Here is a 16,095-nt window from a genome sequence, read left to right on the forward strand (position 1 = left end):
CCAGCAAAACCAGGCAGACAACCAGGATTAACATCTCCTTGCTCCATATTTTAATTTTCTGCCTCTTTTCATTTTACTGCCTTTTTAAAAAAATGTTTCTCCATTGCAGTGACATTTCGATTCTATAACAATAAGAAAACTATAAAACAGTCTGTCAGAAACAGCTTAAATCCGTAAACTGTTGGGCTACCCTGATATTTAGTTTGAACTTTTGTATACAAATTAAAAACTTCTGTTCACTTCTATTGCCTCATAAGATACACATCTTGTTTTCATGACAAACGTTTTAAGTAAAGAATTGGCAGCTGGTTTAAGGGATTGTCTAGGGGATGGTCCCTTGTGACAGGAAATGAAGGAGCTCATTAGCTCCATGAGGAAGTGATCCAACCAGGTCACTTTTAAGATGATGAGCATGAAAGTTTCTGATGTAGGAGGAAGGTCTATTCTGCGTAATTGTTTCACCACGGAGGTGGGAACTGGGGATCATCTCCTGACACACGTCTTCCACCCTCTCCTGAGCTCTAAAGCAGTGCTGCTTCACCAGCTTCCTCCCATCACCTGATTAATTTTCTCTCCTGGCAATGGGGTCTCAAAGCAGTCTTATGGTTGATACTGGCAGCAGTCAGGCTCACTTCTCAGCTGAAATGCTTACAAAAATTCTAAGCCACTATCAATGGCTTAGTTTAACTACTGTATATGAGACAACTCAGCTACAGCTGTAGGGAGTATTTAGAAGCCCAGAACCCTATTTTATCCACCTGTATAACCATTCATCCAGTTCTGAACTGAGGGGTTTAATGTCCAAAGTCTAAAGGATCTATTTTTATTTCACGTTTGATGTAAAAATACAATCTGAGATTTGTATGTGGTTTTACCCCACTCCTGTGAAGGGTGTAGACCAAAGACTATCTGGAATTGTGTTCATGGGTGCATTTTTTGTTTGTTTGTTTAAACGCTTAAACTGAAAAGGAGGGGAGGAAGTTAGGATTTTAGATCATAATCAAGCTAAATTATGGAGTGATAATAGTCACTTCATCGTTAAAATTGCAAATGGTTTTCCATCAGAAGCCCAATTTCAGCCCCTTCTTTAAAATCTATGAAGAGAAAAACATTGGCAGGCTGTTTTTTTGCCAAAACAGAATTTTTCTACCATTTTTCTGTAATAGTGGACAGAAAGTTGCATCCATTTAACACAGCTTTTAAACTGGCTTAAGCTAAACCTGTGAAACTTGAGAGTATGGATGAGCCCCAAGAACACTGGAAGACTGATGATCCTGTTGAGGTTTGCTGAGTGGCTGATGATCCAGTTTTAGTTCTGTGGGAAAAAACAAGCCTCGTAAGGCTTGTGGTGAAAGATTAGGGATTGGCTGGCCTCTGTAGAGCATCATAAGGCTCGCAGAGAAATGAGGGTTGAGGAACTTCGATGAGTTTTTGAGGCTAGCGGAGTGCTCACAAGCCTTCCATCGCCTACAGGGGTGTGATTGAAAGTATCCCCAGTGAGGGCCCCAAGGCATAAAGGGTCCCTCATGAGTCTCCTTAGTCTCCCCAGGGGGTCTGAGGCACTTAGCCATGTATAGACTCACCCTTATATAGCTCCAAAATTCTGCAGGGACTTCCTAAGGTCTTGAAAGGCATATACATTCAAAACTCTGATACGTGCCTGTAACCTTAGCTTAACCTTAATAAAGCTTTTTGTAGGAGAACAAAATTTAATGCATTTGCTGTATAAAGTTTCAATTCAATGCAATTTGAAAGTGCTAAGATATGAAACCCACTCCCCCAAAATGGGATTTAATAAAAATCATGGTGGTCATAACCACAGACACACTCATTTTATTTCATTCTTTTGCAATTCTGCTTTGAATTTTTAGGGTCAAAACAACGAGAACAAAAAGTTGCAACAGTGGCCAGTATTGCTGGCATCAAGATGGAACTGCATCTGGCATGTCTTCTGCACTGGAAAAGTGAGATCCCATTGTGACTCTCCTACACTGCAGACACTAACAACATTCCATTTGCAGGACATAAAGGAAGAAACAGAAGAGGTTGAAAATGCTGGTCTAAGCCTCTAGATGTTGCAGGCCTTGGGTACACTGGAGATTTTTGCACGGATCCTGATGTAACTGTGCAGTACAAATCATTTTTCACACTGGTGCACTAGGGGTGAAATGCTGGTCCCACTGAAGTCAATGGAAGTTTTGCTACTGACTTCAGTGAGGCCAGACTTCACCAGAGGGTTGTACTGGTGCAGCTAAATCAGTGTAAAATCCACCTTTTAGACAAGCCCTCAGTTTCTCCACTTCTAAAATAAAACTAATTTTTCTTTCCTATTTCATAAGGGTGTTATAAGAGGATCAATTAATTATTTGTCAAGTGCTTTAAAGATTGAAATAGTTAGGTAACTGTTAGGTAACAGAATTAGTAGCTGTACAGTGCAACTCATGTAATAATATAAGACAGGCACATAATCATCACCTATTTTAAAATTATCATCCAGTTACTCATTTTTCAACTTTCTGCCAGTAGTTCTTGGTGCAGCACAGGAATCTTAGGCGAGAGGTCAGGCCATCCCCTCCCTCAGGTAACATCAGTGGTGCTCTGCACCTGTGCCTATTAGGGAGGTGTAATATTATTACAACTAGATCACTAGGTCTTGCTCAATATATTTAGCCAGTGTTAGCTGAGGGCATCAGAATGCCAGACCCAACTTCCCCTCCCTGTTTTATGTCCCTGATATTATAATCCCAACAGACCAGTTTGCAAGTGTTTTATTACTCACCTAATATTTGGCAGATCTGAATTTAAGACTGGTGTTGCATAACGAATTGGGTTATTTCCTTGAAGCTGACATCTGAAACCCTCTCTTGCAGGTAGATAATATGCCCTTTGGACAACCACTTGTACCTGCACTTCCTTCCACCCCGCTGCTCCCTGGCTTTCCACCACTTCTAGGAGAGAGTCATTCGGGGCACTGAGTGCAAAGGGATGTAGTTTGGACTCAGGGTTGCTGTTAGTTTGTACAGTCTTTGGTGTAATCATATTGGTACAAGCAACCTGGTAAAGACAAAGCCATAAACTAAATTACTTTATGGACTATGAAACCATGCAGTGACGCAAAGTAAAATTCAACAAAGATTCATTATAGAAAAGCATCACAAGATTATTTTCAAAGTATTTAGTATATATAAACTATAATTTACACACATGGCCAGCTTTTATCTAAGATTTTAAATAAAGGCACAAGAAACCCTACAGTTCAGCACACAGTGGTCTCCTGTGTATAAATGTTACCTTGGATTAAACAAATTCAGTTCATGTAAGACAAAGGTGACAGTAGGGGGAAGAAAGAATTGGCATTAGTATGTATCACCATTTTATGTTTTACTTAATTCTTGGTAGTTCTAACTATTACTTCCTTTTAAATTGTAGCATTAGCCTTCAAAATTGACTCTACAACTTCTAAATTGAGGGAAAATATAAGGGTGCATAGTTTTATGAAGCAATAATCCAGCTCTCAAATTGATGAACTACAATGTCAAAGGAACCAGATTAATGAGGAGGAAAACAGGAACCCTAATCTATTTCCCTATCTATTTCCATTCTTTCACTACACCTGAAAAAAGTAAGGTTTCAGAGTAGCAGCTGTGTTAGTCTGTATTCACAAAAAGAAAAGGAGTACTAGTGGCACCTTAGAGACTAACCAATTATTTGAGCATAAGATGCATCCGATGAAGTGAGCTGTAGCTCACAAAAGCTTATGCTCAAATAATTGGTTAGTCTCTAAGGTGCCACTAGTACTCCTTTTCTTTTTGAAAAAAGTAAGTTTATTTTGGAATAAAAATTGTTGTTGCCCTCCATCTCCCCTCTGCCATCCTTATTCTAAACCCCATTTTCAGTACTCTTTTAGAAAAACGCTACAAAAAATTAATCCCTACTAGCTGTCACTCGCTAGCATGAATGGATTTGTCCTGATACCATTCAAATTAATGCTGAACTCCCTTTGACATCAGTAGGACCAGGATTGTCTCCAAGAACATAGTGCAATTCAAAGGGCACTTGTTACCAGAAAGGGCTCATGGCCACTTAGGCTATCTCTACACTGGCAACTGAACGACAAATCTTTTCTCTTTCAGAGGTGTTATAAAAACACCGCTCATTGGGGGTGGAAGTATTTTGTTGACAGGAGAGCTGACAAACAGCAGCTACACGGTGTGCCTTTTAGCGACACAACTGTGGTGACACAGCCCTGTCGCTAAAAGCTGCATAGTGTAGACTTAGCTGAGTCCTTGCTCATTCTGAATGTTTGCACTGATGTAGCTAAATCAAAGTACTTGCAACCAATACAAACTCCACTGTAGATGCACGGCATCAGTGTATAAAGATATTTGCACCTCTCAGAGAAGCTACGCTGATACAAAAATACCCCATGTAAACAAGGTCAAAGCTGTAAGTTTTTTAGCTGAAATTTCAAAGTAAGTGTTTTTGGTTTTTAGAAGTTTGTTTGTTGGGTTTGGTTTTGCAAAAACAAAACCAAGGATGGTTTGGATACAGGCCCCATTTTTTCTGAACCTTCCAAAGTGTAGGAGTGTGAGTAAATTATTCTGGATTTGGCACATTAGTAGTGGCAACTGGTTAAAAATGTGAAGTCAGATTAGGGTTTGATTTGATATATCTAACCTTTTCATTCCCAGGCCTAAAAAGAGGTGTCAGATATGATGGGAATGGTGAGCTTTGCAAGGGAGTCATCTGAAACTCTGGCCAAGATTTTCAAAAGTGACAAGTTATTTTCGGTGCCTCCATTTTTGGGTGTCCAACAAAATACCTTAAAGGGGTCTGGATTTTCAGACAGTGCTAAACATTCACTCTCTATCAACCAGGCCTCTTTAAAGTGTCTTAAGTTGGGCATCCAAAGTTGAAGCCCCACAACCACTAGTCATTTTTTAAATCTTGACCTTATTTCTATTAAAGGCAATCGTTGGTGTTTTAAAGAAAGGATGCAAGAGGAAGGGGAAGAAGGCTCAAAGATGGGATTATAGAAAGGAAACATCAAAGTTTATTAAGAAAATAGTGATTATTTAAAATGAGATTGGGTACTGAGCTACAAAGAATAAGAGTGAATCAATGAAAACTCAAGCTGTGATACGTCACCAATATTACTCAGCACAGTAGCGAGCCACAACAAAATAATCTCACAGCAGTTCAGCATTTGGCTGGCCAAAAGTCTCTACTTGTAAAATATTATTAAAACAAACAGCACATAATATTATTCAGTTTTGGCTAAATAAGAGGGCAAGAGAGCACAATATTTCACTATTTCTGTTTTTGTTATGATTTCCAAACATCTGGCCACCAAATTATTAAAAAAGTGCTAAACTTCAAACAAAATGAACCATACCTGATTAAATGCAGATTCCTGGGGCAGATTGTCTCTGAGGTCATTTAATCTGAATATTTGTGCCAAAGATACACTATTCCTTCTAATATGCAACTTCTCTGGACAACGTGTCCTATCTTTCACTTCTGCATGATCTTTGAGAAGAACCTTCTGACTAAAATATGTATTCATGATAACAGGGACATTTTCATTATGGAGAAGGAGCTTTTGCCTAGAAAAAAGGAGTAAGAATCAAATATTAAATTATTTTTAAAAAATTGTGTCACCATTAACCCTATTTTAAAAAAACTTCTTCCATGTGTCTTTCTTCCTCTTTTTGTGTGTGCCTGTCTCTCTCTTGTGCTTTTACTGAGATATACTGCATAGTATTTTGACTCAAATATATTTTCTTCCTGCTTGTTGTTATTGCTCTTGTAAACCTTCATTCTCAACCCTACCGCTGATCACTAGCACGTTGGCTCCTCTTGCTATAGTACATCTCCAAACGGTTTCACATATAACAATTTTTCTGCTAATTGACTGAGGTAGCAGTTGGAAAAAATCTATAACCTCAGTTTTCAGAGTAGCAGTAATTCAATACCAAACATGTTCTGATGTTGATATTTGCTCTGACACACACATGTCATAGTCTTATGTTTTGAGATGGATATTTTTGTACTCAAAGAATGCAAGTCTATTGAAGTCAGTTAACAAAAACAACCACTAATCTAATTTTCTAGTGCTTGTCAAAAAAAAAAGAAATCAATTCAGTGCGTTTATTGAAAGCTATGTTTTTTCCCAATTAGATTAGTATCACTTGGGAGTAAAACAAGGCCTCCTTCTTGGCAGCAAAGATGCAGCTGACCCGGGTTCAGAAGCAACCTCAGGACTCTAGTTCCCCAGGCTGCTGCAGAACAGTTGTGTTTTGTTTGCTTCATATCCTTGTCTTCACATCTGGGATTAAGTACTACAGCACTATGGCAAAAATAAAACAAGGTGAATAATTCCTCAAAAATATTTGTTTCATATTATCATAGATACTGTTTCATTCCACCTCCCCAGACTTCTTAATTTGTTCTTTCTATTCATTACCCAGGGTGAGAAACTCTACAGCTCACTCATACAGGAACTGAATGGCCATGATAAATTAGACGGTGATTGGATCATCACTCTACATTCACTCTTCCATATAACAGGACATGCTTTCTTTTTAAACAATGCCAGCAGCTTGGGTACATGGAATCTACAGGGTGTGTATCGATGAGTTTGACTCGATTTCCTTTGCAGATGGAATGGGAAAATATGGCAATTCAGCTTGTATCCAGTAGGGTCGCTTGCACTCAGTATTAAGAAAACAATTCAGAAATAAAAATAGAAATCTACACTGCATGCAATAAAACATAAAAATTATATTATAATAAAATAGTGCACTATCAAATAAAATAGTAACTATTATTATTAATAAGGTTTCTACTTATGCATCCTCCTCTTTATGACTACGGTGGAAAGTTAAAATTTATCAGGGAAATGGTCCTCAGATAGAACAAAGGGGAAAAGAGCAGTCTTGCGGTTGAAGTATTGGTCTAGAATTCAGGAAATCTGGATTCAATTCCCAGCTCTGCATGACCCTCAGCAAGTCATGCAAATACTCTTTGAAAAGGGTATAGTACCTAATTGACAGGGATGTTGTGAAGATAAATCCACAAATGTGTAGAGAGAGCACAGCTACTTTGGGTGGGAGGGCATACAGAAATAAGATAAATGTGCTTCAGAGTGTTCCAAAATTGGTTTTGATTTGCCCATGTTGAGCGTCTTTCGTACTACTACTTAATGCATACACGTTGCCAATGACCCACTTGTTCAGCACTTTTCAAATGAGCAGTTAGAGAGGAGACAGTCTGTGATGTGTGTGTTCACTGAATTAGAGAGGTCTTCGTAAGATATTCCAAGATGTGTCCAGTAGGAACTTGCCTCATTCAGATGTCCTAGCTTTAATAATCCAAAATGCTGAAAAGCTGATATGCCCAACTCATGAAGATTTTAATAATTCGAAGTACAAGCTCAATGAGACAGAATTTCACAGGAACTCTTGTCTCATGGAGTAAGGTGCACGCTGAATAAGGTGGGGGGTGATCAGAAGCCTTTCACATGGGACAGGGCATTGCCTCATTCACTGCGTCAATTGTACAAAAATGACTTTAATGGGTGCATCTGGTACAACCAATGTAGTTTGTTGTAATTAGGATGAACAGATAGATATCTGGCTGTAGAAAAAAATGGATGATGTCATATTGTGACAAATACATTAAAGACTCATTCATAAAGCACTCACAGAAAGGGGTGAAATTAAGGTATCACATTCAACTCTCTCTTTGGCATGCCCTGATTCTGGCATACTTAGTTGCACAACTTTACAGAGGCTTCTTAAATGGAGTTGCTTTACACACACACACACACTTTAAAAAACATGCCTTATTTTGTTAGTCACTTTTACTTCTCCTGAGTTATTTACACTGCTCTGCTGATTTATTAACAGAATACAATACTTATTGTTCAAAGGGCACAATCATTAAAATGTGCTTTAACTTTTTGAAATTAGCTCCACTTTGACTTAATATTTCTTATGCCTGGTAAATCTGAAGAAAAATAATAGATAATAGATTACATTTCCAAACCACTGTGCAAACACTAATATATCTTTGCAACATCTCCGTGAACTGAATCGCATTATTACTCCCATTTTACAGCTGAAAAACCAAGAGGTGAGATGATCTGCAGAAATCCCACAAAGAAAAAAATGTACAGTAGGATAAAAAGGTGTGTCTTTAAAATGTAATAGTTAACATGCAATGGATTTTAAAACAGGATAGCTGTCATTTTTTTAAAAACACATCTTTTGTCTTACTAGTTTAGACAAGGCCATAGAGAGGCTGAGCCAGAACGAGAATTAGAACTCAGTAATCCCAAACTCATAGCCTCTTGCTTAGTTCTCAAACCTGCTTTGTCCCACTTGAAAATCCAGTTAGTTACATTTTTACTTTTGTTTTGTTTTTTAGTATCCAATTATGGTTATTGTGTAAAGAAAAAAATTAGCCATACTGAACATACTCATAAAGGCATTAAACTTGGCATGTGCAGGACAAATGAAAATACACCTCTACCCCGATATAACGCGGTTCTTGGGAGCCAAAAAATCTTACTGCGTTATAGGTGAAACTGCGTTATATCAAACTTGTTTTGGCCTCAAGCATTTCCGTTATTAATAGTCACTTCCCGCCCCCTGACTGACCCCTCAGAACCCCCAACCCATCCAACCCCTCAGCTCCTTGTCCCCTGACTACCCCCTCCAGAGACCCTCCGCCCCTAACCACCCCTCCCAAGACCCTACCTCCTATCTAAGCCTCCCTGCTCCTTGTCCCCTGACCCCCCCCCCAGAGACCTCCCCGTCCCTAATCACCCTCAGGACCCCACCCCCTACCCAACCCCCCTGCTCCCTGTCACTTGACTGCCCCGACCCCTATTCACACCCCTGCCCCCTGACAGGCCCCCCAGGACTCCCACGCCCTATCCAATGCCCCCGTTCCCCGACTGCTCTGCCCCCAGAACCTCCAAACCCTCCAACCCCCCCTGCTCCCCCCTGAGATCCTCTGCCCTTTATCCAACCCCTTAGCCCCGGCCCGGCACCCTTAACACGCCGCTCAGAGCAGCGTGTCGGAGCCAGACACGCTGATCCCCCAGAGCGCTGCTTTACCTCGTTATATCCGAATGTGCGTTATATCGGGTCACGTTATATCGGGGAAAAGGTGTATTGCACATGCACAAGAAGGCCAAGTTACATTAGGTATAGGATTTCTTGACTTTTGTACATGTAAGAACTCAACCATACAATTCTTGCCATAGCAGTAACATTTACTTTATTCAATAATTTCCCTATTTTGTTTTACTCCTGAGGGCATTCTGCACCAAAAAAATTAAAAATTCTGCACACAATATTTTAAAATTCTGCAAGTTTTATTTGTCAATAAATAAATGTAGAGGCTCCAGCATGGCAGTGGGGAGCATAGGTCACTGGCTGCACAAAGATGGGAGATCACCCTGCAGCCTCCCCACCCTGGGGACACAGATTCAGTGGTAAGGCTGCACCCAAGCCTGACACAGCACAAGGCCTGGGCCTGCCCCAGAAACATCCTGGGGGTCCTGCCAGGTGTGGGGCAGGCAGGCTCAAACAGGCAGGATCCAAGTGTAGAGGGGCTCAGTCTCGGGGGGATCCAGGTGTGGGATGAGAGGATTCTGTGTGGGACAATCTGGGTGCAGGCAGCTCAGTGCGGGGTCTAGGTATGGGGGAATCTGGATGCACAGAGGCTCATTGCGGGGTGCAGGAGGTCTGGATACAGCAGGCTCCTGATGCAGGGAATGAGATTCAGTGGGGTGGGGTTTGGGTTTGGGTATGGAGGGCTAGGGGGGTTCTGGGTGTACGGGGTGAGGCTTGGTCTGGGGTGTCTGGGTATAGGAGGTCCAGATGCACTGGGGTTGGGCGGATGGGAAAGCAGCTCCCCTTACAGTGACCCCTCCCCCCGCAGCTGAGGAGCGATGGGGGCAGGCAGCAGGGGAGGATGCTGAGCTTCTGCAGCTGGGGGAGGTTTCTGGGGGTGGGTTTGACACAGCCCCAGCCACTCCTTGCTGGGGAAGAGGAAGTTCCGTCCTCTCCTGCCTCCAGCCCAGCTGGAACTAGCAGCTGATCCCGGCTCAGGGTAGGAGCCACTGTCTGGGGTGTCCCCAACCCTTCAGTGATTTACCTCTCTGCCGGCTGCTCCGGGTGTCTGAAATTATGTACCTGCACAGCTAGGGAGTGGTGCGTGACTGCTCTTGCAGCTTCCCTTTGCTTCCCTGTGAGAAAGTCATTTTTCTGCAGGGAAGCAAAGAAATCTGCGGGGGATATGAAATCTGCACACACACAGTAGTATCCTTTTCAAAAAGACTGAATTTTTTAGAAGGTATACATTTAAAATAATCTTTCATCTTAAAATTAGTTATAAATAGGATCCATTTAAAAAAAATCTGACTGTGAGCACTCAGAAGTGCCGATTTGACAACATTAGAGACTAAATTCCTCTATTTATCAACAGAAAGTAACAGCACAGAAAGCAACTGCAAGCTTCATCACAATGCCCTACTACCATCCCTGAACTCTGACCTAGAAGGATGTCTAGTAGCCAAGTAGCTGAGTCTCTACAGACATTCAGTCCTTAAACTCTTGACTGAGATAGCCAACAATGGTGACAATCAATGAGATTATGATGGTAACTCATTTTAGGTACTCATGGCCACCACATAGTTGTCTTCTGGTAATAACTTTTGGCATTACTGGTCTGGTCTGTGTTCAAATTGGTGACCTACATATGAATGACTATTTTCCACCACAAATTTGATGAGCTATCTAGCTCCCAGATGTTATACACACAGGCAGTTATTGTACCATGCAGCCTAATATATACAGTTTCAAATATATTGTATATTACATATATTTGAAAATGAACATGCTAATGATGCATAGTAATTTTATCCCTACTTTAGTTTAATAAGACAACTGTGATCCGATCAGATTTATAGATCTATGGGGATAAAAATGCATTACCTTTTTACTTTCTGAAAGAAAGAAGATCCACAATTTGTCAAGAACCTCAAAACAATTCATTCCATAGCTATACTTGAACACACACCCCATAAGAGGATTTTAGAATCTACTTTCCTGACTCTGCTGTGTTCAGAACACAAGTAAACAGGAAACATGTTAAACCCAGGTCTTTGTTACGTCACCAATGTCAGAAGAACACTTGCTTGATCTAGCCATCTCATGCTCTAAAAACACTGACGTGGGTAGCAAACCATTCTCAGGAAGGCTGAGGTTTATGGTTTTGTTTTTATTTTCCTACAGCACAGAAATCTGATCAGCTTTTTATTAAGGTTGATAGGCTTCACTTACACACATTACTTGAATGGTGTTGTTTTGCTACATCTATGCCTTCCATCCTCTGATTACTTTCATTTCCACTAACAGTTCATTCATCTTTCAAGAAAGCATTAGATGAGTGATGTCATAAATTAAGAATATGCCTGCATTTCCATAAGAAAATCTATTTTCAGGTATAAAAGTAGTTCATTCCCTACCTATAACATTTACTTACTGAATATATATATCTTAATGGATTTATTTTTTATTGGATATGTATACCTGCATGGAGGCCTGGTGGTTACTCCCACACTCTATACTGAACCAGCAGTCATCTTTCATATGAGGTCAGGTGCACAGCTAGGCAACTCCCTCTAGAAGAGACAAGCATGTTCCCAGCGGCGCTGATGTGAAATTTTTCTTGACCAATTGAAAATTGAGGGTTTTGTGACCTAAGATGGGCATGGGCCCACTTCTGTTTTCAGGTATCAGGACATACCTAGAATAAAATCTCTTTTCAGGAAGTGATGCTGCAACCGGAATTATTAAACTCAAGTGAATTCTCAAAGCTGGCAAGTTGGATCAATATCTCTGGGCTTTACATCCCCACTGTATAACACTGAGAGCCCTCCCTTATTAATAGAAGCAACCAGTGAAAAACACCCCTCATCTCCTTTTGACAGGGAAGGTGCTCTGAGGTGATATAGGCAAACTAAATATTTGCTTCAAAATCTTTTAAAAATCTGCAGAATTTTGCTTCGTGTGTGAATGGGGCTTGGAATCCTTCTGCTTCAGCCGATAGGGAGGCTGAACAATCCAACTTTAAGTGCAGTGGGCACCTAAGAATCTGGACCTAGAAGCTTCCTTTGATCAGATTTACCATGAGGTTTTGGGTATATGTCTGCATTTCCTAGTAGGCTCTGGAGCAGCTCCATTCCTTTTTTTCTGACACAGCCCATAGGATACTGCTGAGTGATCTCTGTACTGAGGGCTCTTCTCATGATGGTTCTCCTAGAGTGCTGTCTTCTGCAGTCCCAATTCTTACACATGCTTACGCATGCTGAGATGTACCTTACTCCACATGAAGGTCTACTGAGTTTTCATTCTGAGTAAGGATGGCAGAATCAGACCCACAGAGAGCAACTCAACAAACTTTCCTCCCAAACTTAAAAATAATCTCTCACATTTTTTTAAAGAGGAAAGAAAACTAATTTTTAAGATTTCCAACAATCTTAACAGATGTAATGTAATATGAAGCATTTCCTAGACTATGACAGACTCTCTTCCAATTTTCTTCTCTCTCTTTTTAAATTAGGAAAAATCAATGCTTTAACAATGCTTTCATTAGGTTTAAACTGTTACTTTCATATAGTGAGAAAAAATGCTACCCCAAACAATCATTTATATAGAAACTGAATGTATAGAAAAAAGAGCTCATGTACCCTAAGATAGATGTCTGTAGTGAACTTTAAACATCTTCTTTACTCCGCAAAGTGTATTTAAAACTTGTGCTGTCAGTGTTCTACTTACCCACAAGTGCCTGTAAAATTTAAATTAATGTAGATCAACTTGACCAAAGAACATTCTAAGGTACTTTGTAATGATCTGGAGCAGAGGCTTTGAATTTTTATAGTATGGACCACCGTTAGAGCGAGTATATCTTGCAGATCACCTTTTTCCTCATTTGTGATCCCACAGACCACCTGTGCTAACATCCCTCTGAGAACTACAGTAACTGCTTACATGGACAATATTAATTATTTCATTTTTATCTGTTCCATTAGCAGCTCCAGCCCCCAAGGGTATCTCCCCTGTACGTAAGAGTGGCTGCTACTAAAGATAGATGCAGGAGACCTGCCAGGTCTCTATAGATCACCAGCAAATGCTCTATTGGTTTGAAAATCACTTATAGGATGGCCCTGAAGGACACAACAAGCAAGTGGCTAAAATTTCAACACAGACCAGGGGTTTGAATCCTGCTCTCAGATACTGAGAAGGTTCATATTGTGACATGTCTTGTATAACCCAGTTCTGTGCTTGCATTGTATGTAGCCTCACACTCAGTCAGAGACAGGTTTAGAATCTATGGCCGCACTTAACTAACAAACCACAAACATCCCCAGAGCCATACTGACATCAAACCACGATGCTTCATTGGTTCATGAACTTAAGATGACATTTTGTCATATTTGTTTTATAAAATACATTTTCATTACACATTGTGCAAGGGCCTAAAGAATTTTGACAAGCGTATTGTATTGATTGAATTAATAAGTTCATCAATATGTTTTAGTAAATAGAAGTTGAAGTTATTAAACAAACAAACAAGACATGTTAATTTCAAGTCCATTCAAAACTTTGAAGGGGGAAGAAAATTCAGTATTTGTCAAATGGAATTGTATTTGTTTACACAGGGTAAAAGTCTGACAGGCATTTATGTGGGAACCCAGGAGCAAGAGGGAAAATGCAAGTAGCCTTCCCACTTACATGCCTCATAAAAAGATCCATCTCTATACCTAGTGAGGTACAGTCACTGGCAGGGATACACTTTGCCCCCAAAAGATTAAAGGGGCAGGGACTCTTTGCTTCTTAACTGGGCCGTGTGTGGTTTGCCCAGTGTAGCTCATGATGATTTACATCAAGCCCGAACAACGTCTGGGCACACATATAGAAACTGAAAACAAACAAACTGACCCAAAAACACATTAATCCCTACCAGTACCCCACCAATGATAGTAAATTCCCTCCCAATTCCTAGCCCAAATCAACTAGCCAGTTGGAACAGATTCATTCGTCTTGCACTATTAGGGTTGCCAACTTTCTGATTATAGAAAACTACACATCCTTGTCCCACCCCTGCCCCTTTCCTGAGGCCCCGCCCCCGCTAACTCCACCCTCCCCTTCATCGCTCGCTAGGGTGACCAGATGTCCCGATTTTATAGGGACAGTCCCGATTTTTGGGGCTTTTTCTTATATATGCTCCTATTATCCCCCACCCCCTGTCCTGATTTTTCACATTTGCTGTCTGGTCACCCTATCGCTCTCTGTCCCCAATCCTCGCTCACTTGTTCATTTTCACCAGGTTGGGGCAGTGCGTTGGGGTGGGGCTGGGGAGAGGGCTCCGGGGTGAAATGGGGAAGAAGGGCTTGGGGTGCAGGAGGAGATTCTGGCCTGGGGGATGGAACTGAGGGATTCAAAGTGTGAGAGGGGGCTCCGGGCTGGGGCAGACAGTTGGGGTGTAGGAGGGAGAACGAGCTCTGGGCTGGGGTTCAGGCTCTAGGGTGGGGCCAGAAATGAGGGCTTCAGGATGCAGGAGGGGGCTTTGGGCTAGGGCAGGGGATTGGGGTGCAGGGAGGGATAAGGGCTTCAGCAGGGGGTGCAGGCTATGGGGTGGGGTTGGGGATGAGGGGTTTGGGGTGCAGGAGGGGGCTCCGGGCTGGGTCCGAGGGGTTCACAGTGCAGGAGGGGGCTCAGAACTGTGGAAGGGGTTGGGATATGGGAGGGGGTTCTGAGCTGGGTCACGGGTTGGGATGCGGGTGTGGGTGAGTGCTCTGGCTGGGGGTGAGTGCTCTGGGGTATGCCAGAGGATGAGGAGTTTGGGGTGCAGGAGGGGGTTCCGGGCTGGGGCCAAAGGATTCGGAGTGCGGGAAGGGGCTCAGGGCTGGGGCAGGGGGTTAGGGTGCAGACTCAGGGCAGCGCAGACATCAGGCGGCTCCCAGAAGTGGCCGGCATGTCCCTCTGGTTCCTAGGCGCAAGGGCAGCCAGAAAGGGCTCCATGTACTGCCCCTGTCAACAGGTGCCACCCTCGCAGCTCCCTCTGGCTGTGAGTCCCACCCAATTGGAGCTGCAGAGCTGGTGCTCGGGGCGGTGCCTGCACTGTGGGCAGGTGCAGCGCGCACAGCCCCCCTGGCTGCCCCTGTGCTTAGGAGCCAGAGGGATATGCCAGCTGCTTTCAGGAGCCACTCAGAGCTGTGCAGGGAGCCTTCCAGGCCTGCACCAAATGGACTTTTAACAGCCCGGTCAGTGGTGCTAACCAAAGTCGCCAGGGTCTCTTTTCGACCGGGTGTTCCGGTAGAAAACCAGACACCTGACAACCCTATGTACTATTCAAAGTTGCCATATTTGCTAACAAAAGGCTCAGTACTACCAATATGTACATGAGTAACTTTATTCATGTGAGTAATCTCACTGCACTCGTGTCAGCCTCCAATTTGGACTTCTCACTCGAGTAAAATACTTTGCCATATAAGTGTTTGCAAGATCATTTCCAAATATCATTAGGAAAAATGATTTTCAAACATCTGAGACAGTAATACAAGCAACTATAAAAATTTCTTGCTACTACTCTTTTTAACACTAAAATTATCCAACTCTCACAAAGTGACAGATTACTCCAGAGCACAACTCTTATGCTACCTCTACATTTTCCACCACTTGGGCTGTAAAGGCTTTTTCTTTTTTTTAAAAAGAAATAAAATACCAATTTAGACTAATATCCAAAATAATTTACATTAAACTTGCAATTCTGTATATAACCAGCCTCCAAAGAAATCAAACTGAAATATTTCTGGTTAGCTGGCTCAGCACAGTATATGCAGATCAAAGGTTCTCTCCGATAATATTCCACCCATTTTCATATCCTTTGTACCAATTTACTATAGGTGCTGAACTTGCATTGGATGTATTGATGTAGTATGTTCCTATGTACACTATTTGTAGAACATGATGTGTTTTATGTAACTATACAATGGCAGTAGTTGTATTCCCTGAT

General features: G+C 41.8%; 1 protein-coding gene across 5 annotated transcripts in view; it reads right to left on the bottom strand.

Moving 5' to 3' along the window:
• SPIDR (scaffold protein involved in DNA repair) overlaps positions 1-16,095 on the bottom strand; it is a 335,489-nt gene that overhangs the window by 108,636 nt on the left and 210,758 nt on the right. For all 5 annotated transcript variants that reach the window (XM_073331247.2, XM_073331245.2, XM_073331244.2 and 2 more), the window contains 2 exons: positions 5,396-5,606; positions 2,780-3,054 (listed from right to left, as the gene is read on the bottom strand). In XM_073331247.2, the coding sequence (XP_073187348.1) occupies positions 2,780-3,054; positions 5,396-5,606 (486 nt within the window). The remainder of the gene's footprint in view (positions 1-2,779; positions 3,055-5,395; positions 5,607-16,095) is intronic.

This window comes from Lepidochelys kempii, chromosome 2 (genome assembly GCF_965140285.1).
Source record: "Lepidochelys kempii isolate rLepKem1 chromosome 2, rLepKem1.hap1, whole genome shotgun sequence".
NCBI classification, from domain to species: domain Eukaryota; kingdom Metazoa; phylum Chordata; order Testudines; family Cheloniidae; genus Lepidochelys; species Lepidochelys kempii.